The sequence below is a fragment of the Sphaerodactylus townsendi genome, linkage group LG06 (assembly GCF_021028975.2).
Source record: "Sphaerodactylus townsendi isolate TG3544 linkage group LG06, MPM_Stown_v2.3, whole genome shotgun sequence".
NCBI lineage: Eukaryota > Metazoa > Chordata > Lepidosauria > Squamata > Sphaerodactylidae > Sphaerodactylus > Sphaerodactylus townsendi.
In genome coordinates, this window is record NC_059430.1 from 95,454,286 (window position 1) to 95,481,176 (window position 26,891).

Genomic DNA, 26,891 nt, shown 5'->3' on the forward strand with positions numbered 1-26,891 from the left:
AAACAGGTAAAGGTGGCATGCCAGCTGGGAAATATAGAATGAGTAATGCAGAAAAGGGAGGGCTTTGATATGGACTCCCCCTTCACTGTGAACCCCCGTTGCTTTGTGTTGGCTGTCTGCATTAAAGGAGTCTTGCACAAGTCATTGCCTTTTGCAGAACTAACTCATGTTTAATCGCAGCCAGAATCCATTTGTGTACAATTAAGGAACAGGTTTTAATTTGAACATAATCTTTTAATTTTTTTACAGACAATTAAGTTGTTATTATAACTTCATATCCTCTTTCTCCTAAGATGTCCCTCTGGGTGTATTCCTGGTTTGGGAAAGGTGGGCAGTGGGCACATAAATCTGGATGGCAGTTTGTAGTACAGTGATCCCCAAGGTGGTCATGGACATCAAGGTTTCCATCAGCCAGATGAACCAGTGTGGTGAAGTGGTTAAGAGCAGGTGAACTCCAATTTGGAGAACCGGGTTTGATTCCCTGCTCTGCCACGAGCTGTGGAGGCTTATCTGGTGAACCAGATTAGCTTGTGCACTCCAACACATGCCAGCTGGGTGACCTTGGGTTAGTCAGTTCTTCGGAGTTCTCTCAGCCTCACCCACCTCACAGGGTGTTTGTTGTGGGGGGTTGGGGAGGGGAAAGGAGATTGTAAGCCCCTTTGAGTCTCTTTGCAGGAGAGAAAGGGGGATATAAATCCAAACTACTACTCCTACTCCTACTCTTCTTCTTCTTCTTCTTCTTCTTCTTCTTCTTCTTCTTCTTCTTCTTCTTCTTCTTCTTCTTCTTCTACTACTACTACTACTACTACTACTACTACTACTACTACTACTACTACTACTACTACTACATGGGCTGTTGGTGACAACTCGCTTCTTCCCTATAGCAGAGGGCCAGCTCTGGTTTTCCTGATCATTGGAGCAGGCGGTTCCTTCCGAAGAGCCCAGGATGTACCTGTCAGGGGCACGCATTTGGCAAAAAACTGCCTTCATCACTAGGGGGATGGTTGGCTTGGAACCTCCCAATATTTTGTGGGTCTTTCCAAGGTTTTGCAATTGGTCCTCCCTGCCCTCCATCCTGGAACATGAGATGGAATTAACTGGAGAGATGTACACAGCCAAAAAGGCAAGACAGGGTGCAAGTCATACATTAGCCCGAAATATTCTGTTTAATTTTTAGCCACAAGGAAGGTCTTGGTTCAGTCTGCAGATGCAGAAGGGGTCTCTTGGAGTCACCTTAATGTCAAGGGTTTGCCACTGTTGTTCTTTCCCCAGATGCTCTTTGGACGATTCTGCTGAATACAGTGTGGTTGTGAAAAATGCATACGGCGAGGCCTACTCCTTTGCAACGGTACTTGTCAGGAGTAAGTCTGGGGGATTCACTTTCCTTTCCCCCCTAAAATGCTTTCCTGGAATGTTTCATCACAGCTTCCTTACTGCAGAAAGTTCATGTGAGTGATAGCCAAATTGGGCAATTTCCTGGTGTGCTTACACCGAAACAAAGAACGCCAGTTATGAGTAAGGTTTAAAAAGGAACTTGATTAGAATAAAGGAAGCTCCAGCAAGTGAAAGGGTAGAGGCTCACCCAATCTCTGGGGGCCAGACCCTTTATACTTAGCTGTGAGCAACTGTGATACACAAGCACAGAACAGGCTTTCACAATCACAGCTCTCCACTCACCCCACATTAACACTCCTGGGCTACTTTCTAAGTTTCCCTTTTATCTCTGGGTGCCTTCAAACTTTAGAGAAAGAAATGTACCATTGTTTTGTCTGAAATACTAGGCAAGAAATGTATCTTTTCTCAGCTTGCTACAAGCATCCAAGCTGCCTATAGCAAATTCATCTCCAGCCAGAACCATTTAAAACTGATGCTTTTTAAAGTCCTTGTCTACCATGGGGAACATACAGAAATTTCCCATGAAAAAAATGAAAGGTTTTCCCTGAGGCCTAAATTACATTAAACTGATGTTACGGTAAAACCTTACGGTAACAAAGGAAATCTGTAAAGTGAACCAACAATAACTTGATTATTAACTTGTTTACTATGTGCATGTTAGTTCTTCCTTCATCATCCCTCTGTGAATCCCCATAATCCCTTAAGGTTTTCCATTGAATTTTGTTGTTGAATGAAAACCAAGACCCTGCGAAGATTAGAAGTCTGCCAGAGTTTATGACTCATCTGAAGTCATGCAGAACTAGGTTCAGTTACTGTCTCTTGAACAATTTGTTTCTCTATCTGATTATGGTTTGAGACAGACTCCATTTTGTGCAGCAGGGAAAGATAGCAGTGTCATCAAAGAACCTTTGTTTTCTGTTTTGCTAGTGAGCTCATTTCCACATTACCGAGTACACAGGCTGGGTCTGGGGTCGTCACCCTTGATCTGTCTAACAGCCACAATTTAGTCCCTTGATTCCTCCATGCCTTTCCCCTTATATCTCCACAAGGAAAGGGACTAGAAACATACTTTTAATGAAAGCTGGAATTTCAGACAACCTAATAGATACATTGTTATAACATTATAATGATATATCAATTCCTGCTCTTAAAAATCCCCTGAAAAGCTCTTGTGGGGGACTGGGGTCAAGAAAATATAGAGAAAACTGCCATGTGGGAGCCCCATTGCTTTTGCACTGAATCTGCAGCTGCAGCAGCAATGGGTTTGTCTCTGTGTGGAAAATAAGCTTGTCTCTGTGTGGAAAAATACAGCAGCAATGAGCACATCTATGTGAACTCATTGTTATGTTTGTTTCCATGGTAAAAGAAGAGTGCATCTTCAGACATTGTTATGTATCAACATGAATTTTAAACCTACATAAGCCAGTATCTTAGCCAGCAAAAGCCATGCCAATTTTGCATCAATTTCATCATATCCTTGGATTTACTGGCCAGTTATGGTTTGTTATATGGCTCCTGAGATTATCTTTAAGACACCAAGAACTGAAATACAGCTTTGTATATTTCTGATCCGCCACATTCTTCTGTTTCATAGAATATTATGGAAAGGAATCAGGATTTGACTCGGAGATATATAAAAGTAAGTACACATTTACAGTTTAATATGAGTGGGTTTTGGTCTATTTAGTTAAGCCTGACATTTGGATTTATATTACCCAGCTGGCCCATTGGTTTGTAAAATTTTATGGGTAAGCCCAGTGGGTGAATGAGAACCAGGACTGTGTCTGTTTGGCAGCTGAAAGAGAGAAACTCTTCTCAAGAAATCCAAAACAGTGATTGCCCGAAGCTGGAGACAAGCCACCTAGGATGGCCACCTCCACCATAGTCTTTTTCTAAACGAGAATGTTCTGCTGCTCCACATAATGAACTCTTATTAAGGTTGACAACTCGAGATTGGGAAATTCCTGGAGATTTGGGGGTGAAGTGAAGTCTGGGGTGGGGAATGGATTTGCAGAGGAGAGAGAACTCAGTGGGGTTTAATGCCATAGAGTCCACCCTCTATGATCTCTGTAGCCTGGAAGTCAGTTGGAATTCTAGGAGATCACCAGGCAGTCCTAACCCTTACAACAGTTCAATTGCTTTCAGCAGACTCTCTTGGGAAGGTATTCTGCCCAAGACTAGACTGGTCCTTTCTTCCTGGGGATGTTCTCAGTAAGCCTCTGCCCTGGGGGACCTCTGCTAGGCCAGAGCAAGATGAATTAAATGACTTCTGTGGTGCTTCCACCTGAGCTATGGTGACAATGACAATGATTATAGCTTCACCCAATGGCAGCTGGGGCAAGCTGAACCCACTAACCTATGCAGTGCATCAGAACCACTCAGCTTGGATCTGAGGTATATCAATGGTGTTCATTGTGTGAGCCTACAACCAGTTTCACTGTTGCCACATCCCAGATCTGAGCCAAGCAGTGTTTCTGCCTGTACCCCAAAGGTCATTTGACTCAGCTTCCACCAGAGTTGTTTTAAAATCCACTCTCTCTTGGACAAATTTGCAACTCCTTGGTGAGCTCCTATTCCTTTTGGATAGTGGCATCAAATTTATGAGACAGTATACCTTAATTGATATGAGGAAGGCACTGTCAGTGGTAGGTTTTTGTAAGGCTTATCAGACTGTACTTTTCTTGGAAGTCCTTTTTAGATGGCATGTGTTCTAAGGTCTTATTTGTGGGCACTGGCATTGGTAATGAAAGCTATTATGGGTGGTTCTGTGAAGATTTTGTTGTTAAATTTGAACTGTCATCTTGAACTGAAAAAAAGGAGGGGGAATACATTTAAAAACAAATTAAATGACATAGATATGACTGAAAGAGTATCTTGGGAGACTTGTCGCAGAGTTGAGTTTACGCTAGAGAAAGCCTGTTACAGAGGCCAGCAAGGTGCGGCTAAGCACTGGCTGAGCACAGCTGAAAGCAATTACCACTGCACGCAGAAGTTTTACTGTGAGGAAAAACTTTATCAACAGTGCAGATATTTACAGTGCATACAGGAACTCAAACAGCAAAAGGGCAGCATGCCCTGCAGCAATAGGCAATCCCTAAGAGCTAGTGCTGGTAAGTAAGCACTTCTTTTATATAACAAGTAACCAATCATGGTTCTGACAAGGTGCTGGGAGGAGCAGCTGTCAGAGTAGATCAGTTTGATCTACTTGTCTGCTCTCAAGATGTGTACAGGTATTTTGGATACTGTAACAAGACTTCACCCCAGCAAAGTAATGTCTTATGTATTTTAAACATTTTGTAGACCTCAAATGTTATGTGATATTGTCACATAGAGGCTCAGTAATGTAATTTTGCCTCTTTATGGAACTCTAGTTGTTATTGTTAGTGCTTGTTCTTTATGTGTTGTTGAATAGCTGTTTTATTCATGTTGATGTGTAACTACTGTCATTATTATTAAGGGGAAAATTGGATAATAAATAATCCATTATATCGGTCCTCTTACCAACCTCATCTTCAGGGACACTCATGCGTCAAGATGCTGACTTTGCCAGCACTCTGAAGCCTGTCTTCACCAGAGAGAAGGAACCCTTTACGCTCTTCTGTTCTTTCACTTCTGACTTGCAGGAGCACCAGCGAGACATCCGTTGGTTCAGAGATGGTTTGTATTTGTAACATATACAAAACAAGTCAGCCTGTCCCTAGCAGTGCCATACTCCTTACAGGCTTTGGACTGATGGTGCCTGATGGTGCCTGTTCAGAGATATTAATGCTCTTTGACCTTCCTCTGCTTGTCCGAGATACATACATGGTTATTATTTCAGTTGAAGCACAATGTAGAGAACCAATCAATATGCGTTGTATATCTCACTGCAATAGCAATATACATGCAATAAATTCTCAATTATTAGAAGTTTTTCTATTTGGTATCAAAGGACCTAAACATTTATACTTAACAATGTACATACAAATAATATAAATCAAGTAGTTATAAACAGGTAAGTATACAATTTCCCTAAATAGTCTAAACAGGAGAAGTATTATTTTCATACATTCTGCCGTATCGGGCAACAGTTGTTGACCCGCATTCATTATTCCATGAATGCGGTAATAGTTTGTAAATCTTCTTTGTATATAGCGTCCCAACAAGTTTTCATGTGCAGGATATAACCTGTCAAATGGACTACTCACAATGTAACCAGAACAGCACAGTTTAATTCATAAATTTCATTCACTCCAATCAGCGTAATGATGTTGCTGGTTTCCTCTTTGAGAAAAGTACAAAAAGCTCCACGCGTTTGGATTGCGCTTTTGTGAATACTTCCTCAGTGTACTATTTCTCATTGTATTCAAGGACTAGCCATACAGGGTTCTAATAAATTAAAACAGTATTGTTGTTCATTCATTATAAGCTACACGACTCCTATTATATTCAAGGACTAGCCATGAAGGGTTCTAATCAATCAAAACGATTGTCATTGATCCATAATATGCTATATAATCCATCCTGTATTTTTCTAGAACTATATAAGATCATAGTAACATGTTTAAAGCTTTAAGGTACACCCATACCTCTAACAATATTCTAATGTTATATAACATTCTTAAACATGTTATTATATAAGTCATTTGCAAGGATTGCATTGTATAGACAACTTACATCCTCTTTCATCACTTTGTGGATTCCCAAAGGCTTTTTCTCGGTCTTGTGTCATGTTTGCAGAGTCAAGTTAATAAAGAACCTGGCTAATTTGAAACACCTGGTATCTATCTTTGTACCTTATGTACAAAAAACCCAGCAATAACCATGTTTGAAAAATTGGTGTATAGGGACATAGAAAGAATGGAAAATAAATGTTATAACAGCTATAGGTGTGAACACAATTTAACATACAATGACAAAAGGATATTGAGAGATTTAAGTGCAGATAAATCGATTTCGATTTCGATTTCTAATACCTTTAATGGCATATAAATAGTTTAAGATTAACATTGCAAGGTAATACCAGCCTTTACAACTTCTGACGAGTGCAGATAAATCATTATCATCAAGGAGGCCGACAAAGGAGGAGGAATTGTCATTCAAAATCGCAATGATTATGTATGGGAAATAAATAGACAACTTAGTGACACTAACTATTATAGAAAGATCAGTGACGATCCTACGCAACATATTACTAGTTTGATTAATATTACTGTTAATGAAGCATTATCCATAGGATGGATTACAAAAAAAGCAGATTTCTTAAAGAAACAATTCCCATGGGTACCTGCATTCTACACGTTACCCAAAATACATAAACAAGGACATCCTCCTCCGGGGAGACCAACTGTTTCAGCTAGTGGATCTATATTTGAACCATCACCTACCTACGTCAGTGGTGGCGAACCTATGGCACTCCAGATGTTCATAGAGTACAACTCCCATCAGCCCCTGCCAGCATGGCCAACTGGCCATGCTGGCAGGGGCTGATGGGAATTGTAGTCCTTGAACATCTGGAGTGCCATAGGTTCTCCACCACTGACCTACGTGGTCAGCTTTTTGCAGCCATTGGTCAAAAAGGTAAAGGCTTCTCCTTTTCGAGCAGAAAAATGCTTAATAATCTGTTAAAAAGGGCAAAGCAATCAGATCACACAGCAGTGAGCTGCCATCTTGTGGGTGGGTGTTCAGAAGTATTCCCCAAAGCTGAATGGTGAAAGCAAAAACAGAAAGTGCTCCAACATTCAAAAGGTCAAATCTATAATTGGTGCCTAAATTTCATCTCCAGGGAGAAGCTACCTTGTGGACATATAACCTTTCCTTTTGTGTTTCAGGCAAGCTGCTGAAGGATTCTGATCGCCACCAAATAAAATGCGGAGACCAGGATGCCTCTCTAACGGTACCTTGCGCTTACAAAGAGGATGAGGGATTTTACAGTGTCCACATCCCGATGCAAGATGGGTACAGCAAGCAAAGAGCTTACGTCTTTGTTCGGGGTGAGTAGTGGCTGTTTCAGTAATCTGGCCAGAGAATGGGTTGAAGACTGCTCGGGAAGGGGAGGCAGAGCGCTCATGGGGACATGTGGGGGTCACATATCCCCGGGTGCATACCAGCCACCCTACATGGGTGGAGAATTGCTCTCCCACAATTCCCTCTTCCCTTATCTCTGCTCCTCACCAGCTCAGTTTCACCTTTAGCCAAAGCAGAGACTCTTGCTGTCCTCAAAGAGCAGTTTTCCTTCCACAGGGCTGTCACCAGGCACCCCTCACCTCCGCCCCGCCAGGCTGCTCCTTCAGCCAGTGGAGGCTCCACAGACTAAAGGAGCAGCTTGGCAGGGTGGGACCGAGGGGTGCTCGGCGACGGCCCAGCCAGGTAAGGGGGGGATGCGAGGGCAATGGGGGGACGCCGGGGTAGATTTTGCCCCAGGCACCATTCTCCCCCCCCCCCCAAGCCTCTGAGGGGAGGGACGGCTGAAGGTCCATGCCCAGGGTTGCCATTAGGGGCGCTCCACATGCTATACATATATTTTAGCCCCTCATCTTCTTCCCCTTTTTAATGAGATTATTGAGGAATCCACATCATCTCCTTTTTGGATAGAAGCGAATTTAATGTTAATATCAAACCAAATAAAGGCCCCACATGCAGAGAAGCTTATTGTTTGATTTCCTTGATGCATACAAACCATAAAATCTTTACTAAGATACTAGCCATTAGACTGAGAGCATGTATTTCAACATTAATAAGTTCCAATCAATATGTGTTTATACTTGAACCTTTTATTGCTGATGCAGTTAGAAAAGCTAGATAGCTTCTTGCTTCATCTCTAAAAAAGAAAATGAAAGAGAAATGAAACATTGAATAGCTTTGACTCCTCTCTATGGGCAAAGTTCTTCTTTGATTCGGTTAACTGGGACTTAAATGAAAAGGTGGAAATAAATTTGATAATGTTGTTTCAGCTATTTATTAACCCAAAGGGCCAATATAACAGTAAATAATTGTGTCTCTGGCTCAGTAAGTATTGACTGTGATACTAAACAAGGATGTCTGCTTTACTTTTCTGCTTTTCTTTCTGCTTTACTTTTCATCCTAGCTTTGGAATCACTGGCGAATAGATTAAGATGAGCAGTGCAATCATGGGGGGGGGGGGGGGCATTGCGCTGTGTTCAGGGATGACATTATGGCCAGCAAGCCAACAGTGACCTGTCCCTTTCCCCATGAAATTGGCCTCTGCAACACAATGGGCTGAACCACTGATTTTGCCAGCATAAGTCTGCATCGGTAAATGGACCAAAAAAGCTCGGGAAGCCCGCTAAACCTGGTTCCACCCTGGGGAACACCTCCTGCACTAGAGTAATGCTGCCACAGCTGTGCTGGCTCCTGGATGTCACACCGGAGCCTAGGTGTTGTGCTGCAGCATGGCTCCTTAGCACCAGTGTAAATGCCCTTTATGCCACTGTAAGGGGCATTTACGCTGATGCCAGGGTACATCACCTCCTATGCTGTTTCTGCCACCACTCTTCCAGGATTGCACTCTTAATCAGTACATTAGAGGAATTAAACGTGGAGAAAGCAAACATCCTCTATGCAGATGACAGCTTCACAAACCTACATAAACAATGCAAAAATGCAATTAGTATCCAAAAGGCTATCGCCACAACCATGTGGTATAGTTTAACACATTTATCCGTTTATAATTGAGTTTACAATAAATCAGATGTTTTCATACACTTCATTGAAAAAAATTAATAGACCGTCCTGTAAAATTGCTCTGAAGGCCAAATTTGCCCACTGGCCACTTCTTGTCTAGACAAAACACAATAAAGATGGCTTTCCTTTTATTGCTTTAGATGCTGCAGCAGCAACAGCTGGAGCACCTGGGTCACCCCTCAACGTACAGTGCCATGATGTGAATAGAAACAGTCTCATTCTTTCTTGGATAACCCCCAGTGATAATGGCGGATCTCCAGTCCTTGGCTATTATATTGAAAGGTCTGCATTTGGAAATCACAGAGCCGTTATTCCTTGTCTCTCCGAATCATGTGGCATCAAAGCTGCTTTTTCTTTTTCCAGCTGTGAGGTGGGCACAGACGAATGGGTGCCATGCTGTGACAAGCCTGTGAAAACGTGCAGGTCCCCCGTTGTGGGTCTCACTGAAGGAAAGACTTACCAGTTTAGAGTGAAGGCCATCAACTCTGCAGGCATCAGTAACCCCTCGAAGGCCAGTGACCCAGTGACTATGATAGACCCCAACGAAAGCAAAAGATTGATGAGTACATCATTTCTTTCAGATTACCCAACCTTCCAAAAAATCCTAGATTGCCTATGAGCCCATAAAAATCAGTAAAGCCAAATAATCACAGTATTTGAAACAGTCAGAGTGGGTTGTAGCCAATGGGAGAGAGGGGCATCTGCCCCAGGCCTTGTGCTTGAAAGACCCCTGACTGCCCATGGCCCCATCCACTGATGGGAGGGGGGAAGTGCAGGTTCCTGTCACCATCATCGCACTCACCCAACCCTTGGGGCATGAACTACCCACTTGCAGCAACAGGCACTTGTTCCTACTCTGTAAGTTCAACAGAGGCCACTTATACCCACTCCTTATGAGGCAGTCAGTGGCTGGCACTCACCTTGGACTTGCTTGGTTCTGGGGGGGGGGCGCGGAGGGGCAGGGGCAGAATCTGGGGGCCATCCTGAACTTTTGACCAGAGTACCATAATCACCGCTATACTCAGTAACTACTTTCTGTCAATATGTCAAATCAGCACTGAATATGCTTAGCAGTGCGTAGAATCCTGCCAAGAATTCCTTTGGGCATGAAATCCCTCATGGAAGTAGGGCAGTGTCTGTTACAGCCTCTCTTCTTGATACAGGAGCATCATCCTAGACATTTCCTCACCCCTTTCTTTAACTTTTGGATCGTATTTTTCACAGTTTTCCAACTTTTAAATCTAATTTCTCTCCCTTCCCTCCAGATATCCCTTATGATGATGGGATGAGAACAATTATAGTTTCCAAAGATGAACTGGAACGTAAGTTTAGTCACAGATGTAACCTTTTGCTTCCTCTGTTCTGCTGAAGGCTCTTCATTTTAGATATAGCAGCTGTGTTAATCTGTACTAACAAAATAAAATATTCTGTAATTGTTACTGATATTTGAACTTCGATTTTATTGTATGGCTCAAGATCTCCTGTCAAAGGAGCTTATTTTTAATAAAAGGAAGGAAAGCAAAATAAAACAAAAGTTCAGTGGATTCCAACATTTATTTCATCTATGCATTTAATTTAAGCATTTATAAAAGACTCTCAACATTTATTTATGAGCTTTCGCGAGTCCCAACTCATGCCATGTCTGAAGTGAGCTGCTGACTCACAAAAGCTCATTTTGAATTAAATGTTGCGAGTCTTTCAGGTGCCACCGGACTTTTTGTTTTCTTTGGCTTCTCTATCCATTTTTCTAGTTAATCCTTCTCAATTCTGAATTGGCCTCCTAATACGCTAATAATTTTTTTCTACAGCGGAAGTCAAAATCCCTTTGCCACCCACCAATGTTCACGCCAGCGAGGTCAGGGAAGAGTATGTCGTCCTCTCTTGGGATGAGCCAGACCCCAGAGGCAAGGAGCCCCTGAGTTACTATATAGAAAAGGTAAGAGAATGATTGCATTGCTGTGTTAATCCAAGGACAGTTTCTTCAAACAGTGATGCATCAACTTTGGACCAGGGAGCCTATGTGAGCTCTGCTGTGTTGTAGGCAGATGGGGAATGCAACTTTGTGTAGTAAAGGTGGGCTTATGCCCTGGACCTTTGCAAAGATGAGAAACATGTTATTAATATATGCTGCTTGCTTTCCTCCAAACTGAATGCTCCAATGCTGCAATTTTCTCTTGCGGCCAAACTGGGTATGATACAGGGATCTGGATGAATAGATCTTCCTGGACTATTTTTTAAAATTCTGATTTCCTTCATCAGTACACATGTGACCCCAAAGGGGGAAAATCGCAGCTCTTTTGCTACTTAAGACAGATGGGCTGGCAACCTTAGGTCTGAAGTATACTCACTCTGGCAGGGTGGTTGGCATTGGCCTCACACTTCTGGCCATGGAAGTCCTGGTTGGCCAATTATGCATGGTGAAGTTCCCACGACTACAAAGAGAATTGGCTGGGGAGTCTTTGTTTCGAGGCATGTTTGGCATCATCACCCACTGTCCTGTTTGTAGCAGGGTGGGCATTACCCATCATCTGGCTTTTTGCTTGTGTCTGGGGGTGGGGGAAGAGATGTTTTGTGGGTTCTCTATCCTGCATGTGTGCTTTAATTTTTAATATAATCTTTAATTTTTGTTTTTAATCTTATCAATAGATCAATCTATTTATAGATCGTTACACCAACATTAAGGAAACTATTAAAGAAAAGTCTTGAATACGGCATCTGTACCCTTTGCCTGAACACTGATTGTCTTTTATGGCAGGAAGTGAGGGGTGGAGTAATGGTGGCGTGCAAACGGCAAAACTGCAAAAGGACAATATGAACTGCCCTTTGCTAAGCTCCCCAGCTTCACGATCATCCATCTACTGATGTGCTGCAAACCCAAGCATCAAGACCTACAGGCTTTTTCTGGTGTGGTCTGGAATCACTGATTGCTTGTGTATAAAACTACAAGGCTGGAGACATCCCAGCTTGTTGATAAATTCAGGGCAAATTGGGTGTTTGGACTGACTGATTAGTCTTATTATTCTTACATTTTTTAGAGATAGTATCAATTTATCGATCTATTGATATGACTATTTAACTTGTTTAAAAAATCTAAAGGTCTAAAGATATGCAGGAGCAGGGAGGCTATGCGGCAGGACTAGAAGCGGGAAGTAGTTGGCAACAGGGAGGAGGGGAGGGGGAGTGGGAGTGTGCAAAGCTGTGCAAGCAAGTGGGCAGACTAGGCGGGCTGACTGTGGGCAGAGGAAAGAGGTCCAGGGCAAAGCTGTGCCCGCTGGCAAATCTGTACCACTTCGGCAGCAAAGAAAAATTAAAATCATGCTGTAAGTAGATTTGCTTGCCCTGGAGAGAGTGGAAAGTGAAAGCCAGGCTAGAGGAAGTACGTCAATATAGGAAATCTTGCCATGCTGGACATTCGCCTCCACCACTCAGCAAACACCTTGTGTGTAATCACCCGTGATGGCCATTAGCCACCAACAGACAGTCCTTTCTGTGCTTTCAGTCACTAGCAGGCACTGACAGTTGGCAGATGGCCAACTTGGACATCCCAGTGAATTCCACAACATTTGCTCTCTTGGATCTCGACAAAGGAAAGTCATACTGTTTCCGAGTGAGATCTGTGAATAAGTACGGAGTGAGCGAGCCTTCTGTGCCCAGCGAGCCCATCTCGTTGGGGAAAAAAATAGGTAATTTTTGTTCTTGTTAATGGTGTTAAGAAGTCATGAGTTTATTTTGGGGGTGTATGGGATCTTTGCTTTGAGTTCTGGAAGGGTTTTAATTAGCTCATGCATAAGTATCTAGGGCCCCTGCAGCGGACACAGCCATTCCAAACCAAATAAGAACTTTGGAATGACCTCAAATTAGAACACAGTCCAAGGTCAAAAGAACCTCAGATTAATCAGGGGCTTTCTCAGTTATTCATTTGCTGCTTCTTACAGTACCCTGCCAGCAGAGCTTTTCACTAGTCTTTGGAATATATAACACTCACACCAAATAAGATCTTTTCCCTTGCTTAGGCCAGTGGTTCTCAACCTTCCTAATGCAGTGACCCTTTAATACAGTTCCTCATGTTGAGGTGACCCCCAACCCTAACACGTATCCATTTTACAGATGGAGAACACTGATGCAGAGAGTCTTAGGCGACCTCTGTGAAAGGGTCGTTCAACCCCCAAAGAGGTAGTGACCCACAGGTTGAGAACCACTGGCTTAAGTGATAAAACGCCTGCAACTATCAAGAGACCCCTCTTCATTCCATTCTGTAGCTGTCTACAAGCACATTTGGGTTTTGCAGTTTTAGTGGCTTATGCTCATTGGTAGCCCTGATTTGGATGGTCCAGGCTATCCTGATTTCATCAGATCTCAGAAGCTAAGCAGGGTCTGCCCCAGTTGGTACTGAGATGAGAGACCACCAAGAAACTCCAGGGTTGCTACGCAGAGGCAAGCAATGGCAAACCACTTCTGTTCATCTTTTGCTATGAAAACCCCTTAGGATCACCATAAATTAGCTGTGACTTGACAGCACTTTCCACCATCATGCTTATTGGCAACAGAGCAGGGCCTTAACTTGGAAGGAACTATAAAAGGCTGTTCTTTTGTCACCCTTTTTCTTCTCTGTAGCTCCTCTGCCACCTCCGTCTCAGGTTCTGGCCTTCCGAGACACCAACACATCTGTTGTCGTTCAATGGAGTAAGCCAAAGGAAGGCCAAGAACAGCCTCTTGGCTACTACGTATACTGCCGGGAGATTGGGACAGAGGAGTGGGAAACTGTGAACAACAAACCCCTCCAGTGTCATGAGTGAGTTCATTCAGCCATTCTGGCCTCCTTCGTTTCCACTTTTTACCACTGCAGGAGTCCATTTTGAAGGACTGGGCCCCACCATCTCTGTGATTATGAAACAGGTGCCAGGGCGAATAATCATATTGCCTTTAGTTTATAGAAGTCCATTTTGCAATTACAATGTAAGTTGCAGTCCTCACAATAACCCATTAGGCACATCTGCATCACAGATTGGTTAGTCATCCCCTCTCCCTGTAGAATCCTGGGAACTGTAGTTTTAAAAGAGAGCTCTCACCCTCAGCTCCCTTTCCAAGCTGAAATCCTCAGAGTTGTTTGAGAGAATCCATGACCAGGCCTTAAGGCCAGAAGCATTTTGCTGACCTGAAATGACCCTGGGGAACTGTTGGTTTCCTCGCTGAGGAAACATAAAGTGTATCCCAGCACTACACATGGAACCCCCACTTTTATTATATTTTATTAGATTTATATCTCACACCTTTCCTGGCAGAAGCCAGGCTCAGGGCTGCTTACAACCAAAATATAACAAAGACAATATGAATACAAAAGTTAAAACCATCCCATCAATCCAATACATTTATAAATATCTAATAAAAATTTCTAATCAACATTACATAGAGTGTGCCCAACTTTATTCTCTCTTATAAGTCCTGTTGTTTAAAAAAGGAGCCATAATACTGCTGGGTAGTGTTGATTCAATAGGGAGATGACAGTAGGGAGGTGGGGGGGGGGGTGCAGGGAAACAAAACAGGGAAGAGAAAGAGAAAAAAGAGAACGGGGGAAGGGAGACCGACTGGTGTGGAAGCTGTTGCAGCCCTCAAACAATGGGGCAGACAGTAGCACCTTGGGACACATAGTACCAGGGGGGAGGGATAGTGAGGTCTCGGCTCCCTTCCCCATGTGCCATGTTCCCATTCCAAATACAGTGGAACCTTGACTGCAGTTATCGTCTGTTTTCGTCGGTTTTTTTCATGAACATTTTGTCTCGGTTTTCATTGGTTGCCTCAGATTTCATCGGATTTCACCGCTTTCGTCGCCATGCCCGCACAACCTTGCTTCTAATTTCCTATGGAAATTTCCTATGGAAATCATTGCCTCGGTTTTCATCGGTTTTGGATTTCACCAATTGTTTTCGGACGGATGACTGACGAAAACCGAGGTTCCACTGTATGTCTTTCTGTAGGGTGACCAGAAGGTGCTGAGAAATAACAGGTGTGAGGACTTCTTTGTCATTTATTTTTGTTTAGGTTCACTGTTCCGGGGCTCAAAACTGGCAAGGAGTATGTCTTCTGTGTGAAAGCTGTCAATGAAGCAGGGGTGGGGGGCAGCTCCCCAGAATCCGATGCCACCATCGTCAGGCAGGCCATTTGTAAGTATCCTGTGGGGGTGCCAGCCCTCTCACTGCAAAACAGCAAGGAGTGGGGTGGGGGAAGAGGGACTGCTTGACAACTCAGTTCCAACCCACCTCAGTGCTTTCATTTCTGTCCTTTTGCGCACAGCTTGCCCGTCACCCCCACGTGGCTTTGCTCTGCTGAACTGTGGAAAAGGCAACATGACCATTGGTTGGAAGCCCCCAAAACGCAAAGGAGGCACAACGATTCTGGGATACTATCTTGACCAGCACGATGTTTCGGAGATTGACTGGCACGAGGTCAACATTAAACCTATTGCTGAGCGTGTTTACACGGTATGGATGTTCATTACGGATGATTCTGAATTTCTCATCCTTATGTATAAAAACCATACAACATGCCTGCATGTGACATAAACCAACCTGCAACTGAATGGCGACACAAGAAGAATCAAAATTGTTGGACAAAAATTGATGTAAAAAGAAATTAAACAAAGATACATTATGACATTTCACTGTAGCTTAAAACTAGTAATTACCTTTTGACTGTAGCTTAATGCAATAGGTATGTGTAAAAAAAATATTGAAGCTCCCGAAAGTCCTCCAGTGGTGGTGAGAGGTATTACAGCTGTGGGGAATTGCGGTAATCAGAATGTGGGGAAAACTTCCATGTGGACACTGTTGCCACTAAAAGGAGCAACTAAAAGAACACAGAAAATCACTGCCATGGGGATGCAGCCCTTGTCTGCATTACATACCACTATAGCTTAAAACCAATAATTGTTATGTCTGATGAAGAGAGATTTGGTTCTCAAAAGTTTATATCCCCCCAAATGTTGTCAATTTCTAAGGTGCTACTGGACTCAGATCTACCTCTCCTGTTTGTGTTTTGGCTTTCAGAAAAGATTCCGGAGTTTGTATCTAGATATAGGAATCAGTCAGCCCATTACCTCACTTGCAGCTTTGTCTTTTGTCATTCTCTGAGAACATCAAGCAACAAATTACTTCCCACTATCATGATGTTACCCTGATCCAGCATTGGTAGCATAATAACAAAGCATAGTAATGGTCTGGGAGAAATCCTCACAGAGGATCAGTTGACTTTGCTTTTCTATATCCAAATAGCAGCAAGTTTAAGTTCTTTAAAAAATCAGCAAAGTGGTCAAATTAACTAGTCCAACTAACCAGTGGTTTCTGGGGTAATCAATTTCACCCCTAAAGCAAATATATTTTTACATGATTTAAAAATAATAGGCATGTTTCCAAAATTGCTCTAGGGAAATGTGTCACTCATTCCTTGTAGCAACCTTTTCTCGCACTTGCATCTAAAGGACACAAACCCTTTGCAGCAACACTAGTTATCCTTGGTAACTACTCTCGTGTTTTATCATATTGCAGCTTGCAGAGCAGAACATGTCTCTGAGAATGGGGTGCCTCTGTTTTTCCAATGCATCCCTAGGCAGTGTTATAACCTTTGATGGGCTCAAAAGGTTGTAAGAAGAAACCAGAACCAGAAGAAAAACCCCAAAAAATACCTTGTTGGTATTTTTCTGTCTTTTTCACCCCAAAAAGGCAGGAATAAAAGGGAGTTGAAAAATCAGTTCCCGAAAAATGCCAATTTGGGGGGCATTTGGGGGCCCATTTGGCCTGCCACTTTTGAAGACCCCTCTCCCTCCCTCGCTTACCTGCTGTTTAGTCAGGTCCAGCTGCGTGCCTCCTCCAAAGTCCATGTGGACCTCGGAGGTGGACCCCACAGTTCAACGCTGGACCCTGCTGGGCCAAGCCCTCAACTACAGGCTCCACATACACTTCAGAGCCTGCACACACAGTTCAATGCTGGACCTGGCCAGGTCCCCATGGACTGTGGAAGTGGAACTTCAGAGGTGGAGCCAGCAATACAAAGCTAGACCTGGCCAGGGTGAAGCTGCAGTTCGGTGCTGGACTCGGCCTGGCTGAATCCAGCTTTAAACTGTGGGCTTTGGCTTGGCCTGACTGCAATTGAATGCTGGGCTTGGCCCGATGACCCAATGTTGAACTCTGTACCCGCCTGCGAATCTGAAAAATGCAGAAAAAAATGTGGCCACTCCTAGTTGTTATCCTACCTAGGATTGCTCTGCTAGACAAGTATTGAGAAATGCCGTATCTCTCTTTTCAATCTCTAGGTCACCAACCTGGACCAAGGACATTTCTATGAGTTCCGTGGTTATGCAATGAATGTGGTTGGAGTTGGGAAGGTATCAGAACCCAGTGACCTTTTCAAATGTGAGGAATGGACAATGCCAGAGCCAGGTAAGTATGCCACAAACAGATAAGGCCCTGCATGGCCAGCTAAAAGTCAGTCACCTCTGGTGCTAGGTGCTTTTCGTGAAAAATGCTGGTTTTGTACAAAAGGGAATCTTCTTGTGCTGTGGAATGCAAGTGCAGTGCAAGTGGGAACAGGACTTAGGATCCCAAGCCTAGGCACTTGATACCTAGAATGGTCTTCTACTTGTTTGAGCAGAGGGAAGAATCTTACCTTTCCAGTAACACCTTGAAACAGAAGAGGGGAAGATGGTCTGGCATGATATGGAAACTAGAAAAATCTGGGCAACATACATGCAGTCCCAGACAAGACCCCAGGAATGTCTGAGCAAAATAGAAATTAACGAGGCCTTATGCTTATGTTTTTTGAAGTAGAAGCAACTGGAAATGTGGCCTAGGGGTGTGTGGAGGAGGCGGGGGGGAGGTTGCCCTACAGCTAGTTATTTTATCTGTTTACAATTTTATTAGCCTGCCTTTCTCTCAGGTACCTGGGGGACCCAAGGCAAGTATCATTTTAGGCTCATTTCAACATTATGGGGAATTTCTCAGAATTATGACACCAAAGAAGAGTAAAAAATAATTTCTCCGGTGCTTGCTGACTACTGCATATTCAACATTTATTTCCCACAATTCTAATGCACCTAACAACCAGAACAGAGGTATTACACTGAGATGATTTAATACCAAGTTGTCTGTACCAGCATCTAAGAGAATATGATCAAGATTTATCAAATTTGAAGTAGGTGGAGAATGGACTGTCAGCTTGACAGTTGAGTGGAAACACAAACCTGATCAGTGGACTCAGTGGAAGGGTAGGGGCTGTGACTCAGTGGAAGTGCCTCTGCGTTGTATGCAGAAGGTCCCGGGTTCAATCCCTGGCATCTCCAGTTAAAGGCACCAGACAGTAGATGATGGAAAAGACCTCTGGCCACTCTGCCATGGCCACTCTGAGTAGACAACACCGACCTTGGTGGACCCATGGTCTGATTTGGCACAATGCAGATTCATGTGTGTTCAACATTCTGAGGTAGGAGTGAATCCTTTACTCCAGATAGTTATGGATTCTCATAATTCCATCAGCCCCTGCCAGCATGGTCAATTGGCCATTCTGGCAGGGGCTGATGGGAATTGTAGTCCATAACATCTGGTGTGCCAAAGGTTCGCCACCACTGTATCTAGCCACTATACCACATTGTTCCCAATTATTTAATATATATGTATATGTCAGTTGGGGTGGAAAAGCAGAAAGTCCATTCTGTCTTCCCTTTCAAAAGGGAGAAGAGTTTGGTATATAAAGGAAAGACAGAAGGGGAAAGATGGAGAGGACAGGGGAATGGAAACCGAAAGGGAGGGCAATTAGTATGGATGCCGTTGCAGTCCTCTCTACCACCAGCCTGGCGAAACAGTTCGGTCTTACAGGCCCTGCAAACTATTCTGAATTCCCCACTTGAAATGCAGCATGCCCCTGCACTTGGTGGAGTTTAGCATGAATTGTAGGATTTGGAGTCTTTCTTTCTTTTTTTAAATGGATTAGACAGGACAGAGTAAAAGGTCCTATTTGAGCTAGGCCACAGTTCCTTAAATCCTTTCCGATCTGCCAAAACATCAGGGTAGTCTATGGAGCGGGATAGAAATCAAAATGCATATCCAGTCTTTTAAAGTCTATGATCTCCCCCTCCCCAATCCTTCAAACAGGCCCTCCCTATGATGTGAGATGTACAGAAGTGAGGGACACATCACTGATGCTTCACTGGGAATCACCTTTGTATACCGGAGCGGGTCCTGTCACTGGCTACTATGTGGATATATGTGAGGAAGGATCTGACGTGTGGGAGCAACTGAATAAGCTGCCGATATCTGACACCCATATGAAGGTTTCATCTGCATTTTCTGTAACTTTGAATTCAAACCGCAACTGTGGCTTTGCGGAGGGGGGGTTGCTTCTGCACAGAATTCTTGCTCCACCTTGCTCCCCTGCAGCAACAGTTTTTCCAGACAACATTACTGCCTGGTTAACCACTCTTCTGGGTTTTTCCAGGCTCCACGGGGGCTTTACCCAAACCTCCAGCGGTTCCTGACTTGGATCTTGCAACCCCACCCCAACCTCCCACTGGTGACCAGGAGGAGCCTGGCAACCCTACCTTGCACACATCTGGCTCCACATCTGGGCTCACTTCTACTCTTGCTCATTATATTAATTTTCTCCCAACAGATGTCTGATCTGGAGACTGGAAAGTGCTACATTTTCCGAGTGCGGGCACAGAACAAGGCCGGGATTGGCCCACCATCTCTTCCATCAGACCCTGTACTTGTAAAAACCAAACCAGGTACCAGCTTCTGACCTGGCTGTTTTTCTCTGTCTCTCTGTTCCTGGACTTTTCTACATGATGACACTTTTCTGTAGAAGTGCCATTGCTGCAGTAGCTGCCAATGTAGCACAAAGACCACAGGGTTTCTGACGTATTTCCTATCCTAGTCCCTATGGTCGCCATTCCCACTCCCATCCAACTGAGGCTCCTTTTCAAAAATTCTACCCCCTGCGGCAGCCATTTTCTGGTTGTGCCCACCACTCTGTTTCAGAATTTCAAAGGTGCCCCAAAAAGAGTGAGGACCCCTGACATATAGCAGTATTTTGGAATTTTGATATGTCAGTTACCTTTTTTTTTTTTACTCAAAAAGCCCCTCCACAAAGGTTGTTGAAGGTTTTCCAGGTTGTGTGGCCATGGTCTGGTAGTTTTTGCTCCTAATGTTTCACCCATATCGATGGTTGGCATCTTCAGAGGTTTGTCACAGTGAGATGTGCTTCTCGACAGAAGATGCCAGTGAGTCATTCGAAGCAAAAACTAACAGACTGGGGTCACACAACCCGGAAAACCCACAATAGACAGATGATTCTGGCTGTGAAAGCCTTCTAAGATCCCCACCCATACACACACTTACACACATACAGTAGTGACATGTGGAGGGAAGTGGGCACCATGTGGACTGGGAAAAGAGAACTGGCTGCTAGTGGGAGGGACAGGGAAAATCAAGACTTTCCTGCCCTACATGGCAGCTATCCTAGCTTTTGTGTGACCTTTCCCAAAACACCACAGCAAAGTGGATTTGGGCAAGATTGGAGAAAACCTCAGAAGATACATGAAAGCAGCATGATGTTGTGGGATAATGAAGGAAAAACCTGCTTCTTGTCCTGGGGCAAGTAACCCATGTATAAGTGACCTTTCTCTTAACATTTCTAATATTTCAGCTTTTTTGTTTTCTGATTTCTTAATAAAAGCCTGCCTCTCCAAGTGGGGAGGCCCTTTCAGACATTGTTAAACAGGGATAAAAACTATTTTCTTCTCCATTTATAAAAAAAAAAATCCTCTTTTCGAATCAGTGGTGCAGGACTAGAATTGACCTAAGTTCAAGTCCCCCACATGGATTCAAAGTTTACTAGGTGACCTTAGACTGGCAAATCAAATACCCTCTTAATTGACCCAACCTCACAGGATTGATTTGAGGATAAAATGGAGGGGAAGCCAATAAAGTATGCTATTCGGAGCTCCTTGGAGGAAGGGTATGGTGAAACTATGCTAATAAATTTTGCAGGCACCAAAGAAATCGAAGTTGGGGTGGATGAGGAAGGATTCATCTATCTGGCCTTTGAAGCTCCTGAAGTAGTTGATTCCTCAGAGTTTATTTGGTCTAAGGATTATGAAGGGCCTCCAAAACCCGACAGAGTCGAAACTGTCGACAAGGACGATAAGTAAGTCTTTGGTGTGAAGCTAGAGTTGCCATTTCTTCCTGTCTTTGCTCCAGTGTCCTTAACAGCAGCCACATATGCAGGAATTAAAAAGGTGACCAGGTTCCTTCCACTACAGACAATAAAAATTGTATGACTAACCCAACCAAATTGTGCATCAAGAAAATTTAGATTCTGCAATCTGTATGAACTATGAAAATTGAACAAATTTGCATAATTTATTGTTCTGCATCAATTATCCAACATTAGTTTGCTAGGTTACTTAATTCGTTTTGGTTCTTATGGGAAACTCTACCCTCACCTTATCCTCAGCCACTGGAAGCATTAAGCTGCCCCTCTGGCTTCTTTAATTAAGTATTCAGCTCATGAGGACTAGAAACTTGTATTAAAAATGAAAGCTAATGTTCTCATGTAGCTGTATTCTACAACTATTCCAAAATTCTTCCTTTCCCCCCTGAGACATAACCTTTAGCAGATTCAGGAGAATGTAGTATATAGATCTTTAAAGAAAATTAATATACACCAACCTGAAAAATTCAGTGACATCTGTGCTGTTGGTATGCCTCAGTTCAAGTGTTTCTGCTTTCTCTTCTTTAAGATCTAAGCTCATCCTGAAGTATGGTACTGAAAGAGATCTGGGAACATATTCAGTAGAAGTAACTGACACTGATGAAGACATTTCCGCCAGTCATGTTTTGACTGAGGAAGGTAAAAATTCATATCTATGACAAACTTGCTGATTCCCCCATATTAGCAGGATCAGATGCAAACTCATCCCAGGCTGCTGGGTCCAAAACTGTGGTTTGCGCTATAGGTATTCTCCTCCTTCCCCTGTGCTGACCTAAGGCTGAGCATTTGACTACCTGGAGCTCCTGGAAATCATTCAATTGGTTCCATTCTTGGGTTGTAGTCTGTTGAGACTTTCTTTGTCACATGGAAAACAAGACTTCACACTATTTGGAGAATGTTTTCTTTTTCTTCTGTCTACATGTACATTTCTCAAGTAAAATCCAAGAAAGCGCCCTTCTCACAGTCACTTCAGGTTCAAAATGACGTGCATCTGGTCCTCTGTGGTGGCTCTGCTCCAGCAGTGACCACCAGATATAAGTAGCAGTCCATCAGGCTGAAGGTCCAATTTTTGCTTCCTTTTATGGACTGCAAGTTAGAACTAATTTAGTTGGAATATTCATTTAGTGGCCACATCTCGCTATGAAAGGACCCAACGTGGCTTACAACAGTAAAAATGTAATAAAAAATACAATAAAGGAAAGAACATGATTTAAATATGCAAACAAGACTCTTGGGCCCATCCTGATCCCGTGGGCCAGCTGGTCCAGTGCTACAGGGCACAAATCAAGGCTTGAGAGTCCTTTGGCTCTTACCTTTTGCCACGTTACCCCCAAAGCTTACACCCAACAGAAAAGAGAAGGAAAAGTAGAGGCTAGATACTGTAGCTGGTAACAGCATGCCTTAGGCCCCTTCCACACATGCAGAATAATGCACTTTCAATCCACTTCCAATACACTTTGCAGCTGGATTTTACTGTGCAGAATAGCACAATCCACTTGCAAACAATTGTGAAAGTGGATTGAAAGTGCAGTATTCTGTATGTGCGGAAGGAGCCTTACAGTCAGCCTTCCCTGCACACAACCCCCCCAGCCATGCCTAACATTTATACCTGAAACTGCAGAAATGTGGGAAGCTTATCAAGCACCCAACAGGGAGGGCTGGTTCAAGATATTTTGCAGCCCCAACTGAGCAGTAACTCAGGGAATTGCCTCATACCTGACCCTTAGCAGCACAGCTCCCAGAGGCAACAATGGGCATAAGCAACAAGAAACATCATGCGTCTTCCAGTTTAATGCTGAATGGTGGATTTGCCATCTTTTCCTCATTATGGCAACCCCCCCCCCCCCAGCAGCTGCCTGGGTTGCCTGGGTCAAGAACCAGCTCTGTCAAAACCCCACAGTGTATGGCCTGCTGTGTATGGCTGAGTAGACTGTTACGAGAACTGGAATACTGCGGGAGAACTGGAATACTGTGAATTTACTGTAGGCAGCCTTGCATCATTTTGAGTCAAAGCTGTAATCCTATTGTTTGCATTTTCCAGAACTAGACAAGCTGCGGAAGATCAGCCATGAGATCCGGAACCCCTGTGAGTGATTCTAATAAGATTTATCACTGTGCTATTTACAGCCTTTCCATAATAAATACAGCCCAAGGTGGTTTATAGATACAAAACTTTAAAATAAACTGTAACAAAAGTGTGATTCTGCTAAGGAAACTGAGAAAAGGGTCATTTCTTGTATTCCTGCTTGCTTACCAACAGTCAGAAATGGCCAATTGGAGATTCCAGAATGAGCTGTGGATGCTGCCAAAATGAGTGCTAGTAGATAGAAGCAGAGGTGTGTTCTGTTCCCAAGTAAAACAATCTAAAGGTGCCTTGTCCTTGGGTGGAACAGAGTGGGAGACACACAAGCAAGGTGTAACAGTTCAAAAATAAGGTTTATTGCTAGAAGAATTGAGACCCTAACTCCTCCCAGGGTCTGACTAAGATAAGGTACTTGCTTGACTGGTGAACAAACTTGAAGCTGTATTGTCAAAGGCTTTCACGGCTGGATTCAACTGGTTCTGGTGGGTTTTCCGGGCTGTGTGGCCGTGGTCTGGTGGATTTTGTTCCTAACGTTTCGCCTGCATCTGTGGCTGGCATCTTCAGAGGTATATCACAGAGAAAAGTCTGTTTCACACTGTGTCTAAGTGAGAAGGGAAAGTTTAGAGTGATATATTGTCCAAAGCCACAAGTCTTCCACTGGCTGCCCTGGAGGATCCTACTGCTTGAGGAAGCAAGATAATTGACCTTGGGCCAGTCACAGTTCTCTCAGAACTCTCTCAGCACCATCTACCTCACAAGGGTGCCCATTGTGGGGAGTGGAGGGGGAAGGCGATTGGAAGCCATTTTGAGGCTCCTTACAAGTACAGAAAAGAGAGGTATAAAAACCAACTTTCCTTCTTTTCAGTGATTGAGCTGATATCTGGATGGAACATCGAGGTTCTGGAGAAAGGGGAAGTGCGGCTCTGGCTGGAGGTTGAGGCGCTCTCCCCTGAGGCGGAGCTGCACTTGATCTTCAACGGGAAGGAGCTTTCAAGCACTCCAGTGAGTTCCCTCTCATTTTTTGCTGGTCACAGATCAGGTTGACATGCCAAAAAAAATAATGAGACAGTTGACAGTGCCACCATAAGTGAAGTTGCACTTTTTAAAGTCCATTGATTTCATCAGGCTTAGGTCCCAACTATACATTACATTTAACACATGAACCTTAACAGGGACTAGCAGCAGGGGGCCAGCAGTGTGTTCCATGAGGGAACATAACTTTAAAGAGCTGCAAGGACCAGATTTGGATTGGGACCACACAGACGGGGAGAGGGGCTGAAGCCTTTCTGACCCCACTCCTCTTTTTTTCTGACTTGAGGGGTGTTATTTGCCCCATAGGAGGCTTACATGTGTACATTTAGTGCACTCCTTCCTCCCCAGTGCTGCTGGCCACGATCAGGCCTCTACAGCTCATTAGAATTGAGTTCCCACAGGGAAGTCACAGTGGACATATGGCTTCAAGTCTCTGTGTGGATCGTGTGTACTTCAGGTCTTAGAAAGGTACAATTTTGCCTAGGAGCAGCAGTGGTGTAGTGGTTAAGAGCAGGTGTACTTTAATCTGGAGGAACCAGGTTTGATTCCCTGCTCTGCCGCCTGAGCTGTGGAGGCTTATCTGGGGAATTCAGATTAGCCTGTACACTCCAACACACGCCAGCTGGGTGACCTTGGGCTAGTCACAGTTCTTCTGAGCTCTCTCAGCCCTACCTATTTCACAGGGTGTTTGTTGTGAGGGGGGAAGGGAAAGGAGTTTGTAAACCCCTTTAAGTCTCCTATAGGAGAGACAGGGGGGAATATAAATCCAACTCCTCCTCCTCTTCTTCTTCTTCTTCTTCTTCTTTTTAGGTGGCACTGTGACACAAAAACAGAGATTCCCTCCTGCCTAGGGTTGCCAACTCTGGGCTGGGAAATTTCAGGAAATTTATGGGTAGAGCCTGTAGACTAGAGGATGGAGTTTGGTGTAGGGAGGAACCTCAGCAGGGTATGATGCCATAGGTTGCCAAAGCAGCTGTTTTCCCCAGGGCAGCTGATCTCTGTCACCTGGAGATTAGTTGTAACTCCAGGATCTCTCTCAGTCCCTTTCCACAGTGAACCTGTGGGCACTACAAACCTACTTAGGATTGAAACTGTTTAGTGGGGCCCTAGTCCTGGTAGCTTCTTGGCTTCCTTCCAACCTTGAAGGTCACCCTAAGCAAGGTCTTTCCAAAGAAGAAGAGGGATGCAATGCCTGTAGTATTGCTTTGCCCTAGAACTTTCTTGAGGTTATGAACATCTGTGTTAGGAAGATGTTGCAGAAAAAAAGCTCCCGACAAAGTGTGACATTGGAATGCAAAATGTGTGGCTGGTTCCTTTCCAAACAGCACCTCCTTTACTGATCATTTATTTTGTTTGTTTTCTTACCTTAGACCCACAAAATCAATTTTGACCATGCAAAGGGCCTTGTGGAACTGATCATCCAGGACTTCTGTGAAGATGACAAAGGAACATACACTGCCCAGCTGAAGGACGGCAAAGCTGCAAACCAGTTTACGCTGGCTCTGGTTGGGGATGGTATGTAGGGGAGCCCAGAGCACTTGTTTCAATTGGTCGGTGGAACAAAGGGCCAAACTACATTTTCTTTGCATCCTCCCCAGGTTTGCCGCGAGAACTTTTGATCATACATGCGCTGGAGGCAGTTTCTTGTGGGGAGGAGGAGGTTCCACCTGCATTTTGCTCACTGGAGTGGTTGATTCAATATTATACTGGTCTAATATCAAATTGACCCTACAGAGAGCAAAACACATGGACCCATTATACTTGGAACACTTACCTTGGAGCTCTTAGCTGTGCAGTGAGGCTCCAGTGTGGTCTCCTCGCATTTATCTGTCTACACACGAGGAATCATTCACTGCCTGCCCTGTAGCTCCTTGCTAAAGTCTCAGTGGGGTATAATGCCGTAGAATCTGCCCTCCAAAGCAGCCATTTTCTCCAGGGAAAGTAATCTATGTAGTCTGGAGATCTGTTGAATTTCTGGGAGATTTCCAGCCCCCCCTGGAGGTTGGCAACCCTAAGTGCATTAGAGGAAGCTAAATACACACAATAAAATCCAGTTTGTTTTATAAAAGCATCCTTTCCCTGACCTTGAATCACAGACAACCTCCCACTTCCTCATCTGAGCCCAGAGGTGGGATCCAGCAGGTTCTCACAGGTTCCCGAGAGTAGGTTACTAATTATCTGTGTGTGCCGAGAGGGGGTTACTAATTGGTGATTTTGCCACGTGATTTTTGCCTTAGTTACGCCCCTCGTCTCAGCAGTAGTGCGCAGAACTTGAAGCAGTCTAGCAGGAGGTGCACCGGCGTGCGTGGGTGCCTGCGCCTGCATGCATTCGTTTCCCGCCCAAGGACCGGCGCAGCGGCTGCGTTCTTGCCACAGCCCTGCCCAGGAATGCCCCACCCCTGGAATGCCCGGCCACACCCCCGTCATGCCCCGCCCAGCC

General features: G+C 44.1%; 1 protein-coding gene across 1 annotated transcript in view; it reads left to right on the forward strand.

Moving 5' to 3' along the window:
• MYOM3 (myomesin 3) overlaps positions 1-26,891 on the forward strand; it is a 61,512-nt gene that overhangs the window by 21,550 nt on the left and 13,071 nt on the right. Inside the window, exons 7-26 of the mRNA XM_048502430.1 lie at positions 1,273-1,361; positions 2,990-3,034; positions 4,912-5,052; positions 7,206-7,367; positions 9,219-9,360; positions 9,442-9,641; positions 10,344-10,400; positions 10,887-11,014; positions 12,578-12,761; positions 13,693-13,870; positions 15,118-15,239; positions 15,370-15,557; positions 17,384-17,510; positions 19,218-19,396; positions 19,735-19,849; positions 21,114-21,270; positions 21,866-21,975; positions 23,378-23,422; positions 24,285-24,421; positions 25,822-25,966. Coding sequence (XP_048358387.1) covers positions 1,273-1,361; positions 2,990-3,034; positions 4,912-5,052; positions 7,206-7,367; positions 9,219-9,360; positions 9,442-9,641; positions 10,344-10,400; positions 10,887-11,014; positions 12,578-12,761; positions 13,693-13,870; positions 15,118-15,239; positions 15,370-15,557; positions 17,384-17,510; positions 19,218-19,396; positions 19,735-19,849; positions 21,114-21,270; positions 21,866-21,975; positions 23,378-23,422; positions 24,285-24,421; positions 25,822-25,966 — 2,651 coding nt within the window. The remainder of the gene's footprint in view (positions 1-1,272; positions 1,362-2,989; positions 3,035-4,911; positions 5,053-7,205; positions 7,368-9,218; positions 9,361-9,441; positions 9,642-10,343; positions 10,401-10,886; positions 11,015-12,577; positions 12,762-13,692; positions 13,871-15,117; positions 15,240-15,369; positions 15,558-17,383; positions 17,511-19,217; positions 19,397-19,734; positions 19,850-21,113; positions 21,271-21,865; positions 21,976-23,377; positions 23,423-24,284; positions 24,422-25,821; positions 25,967-26,891) is intronic.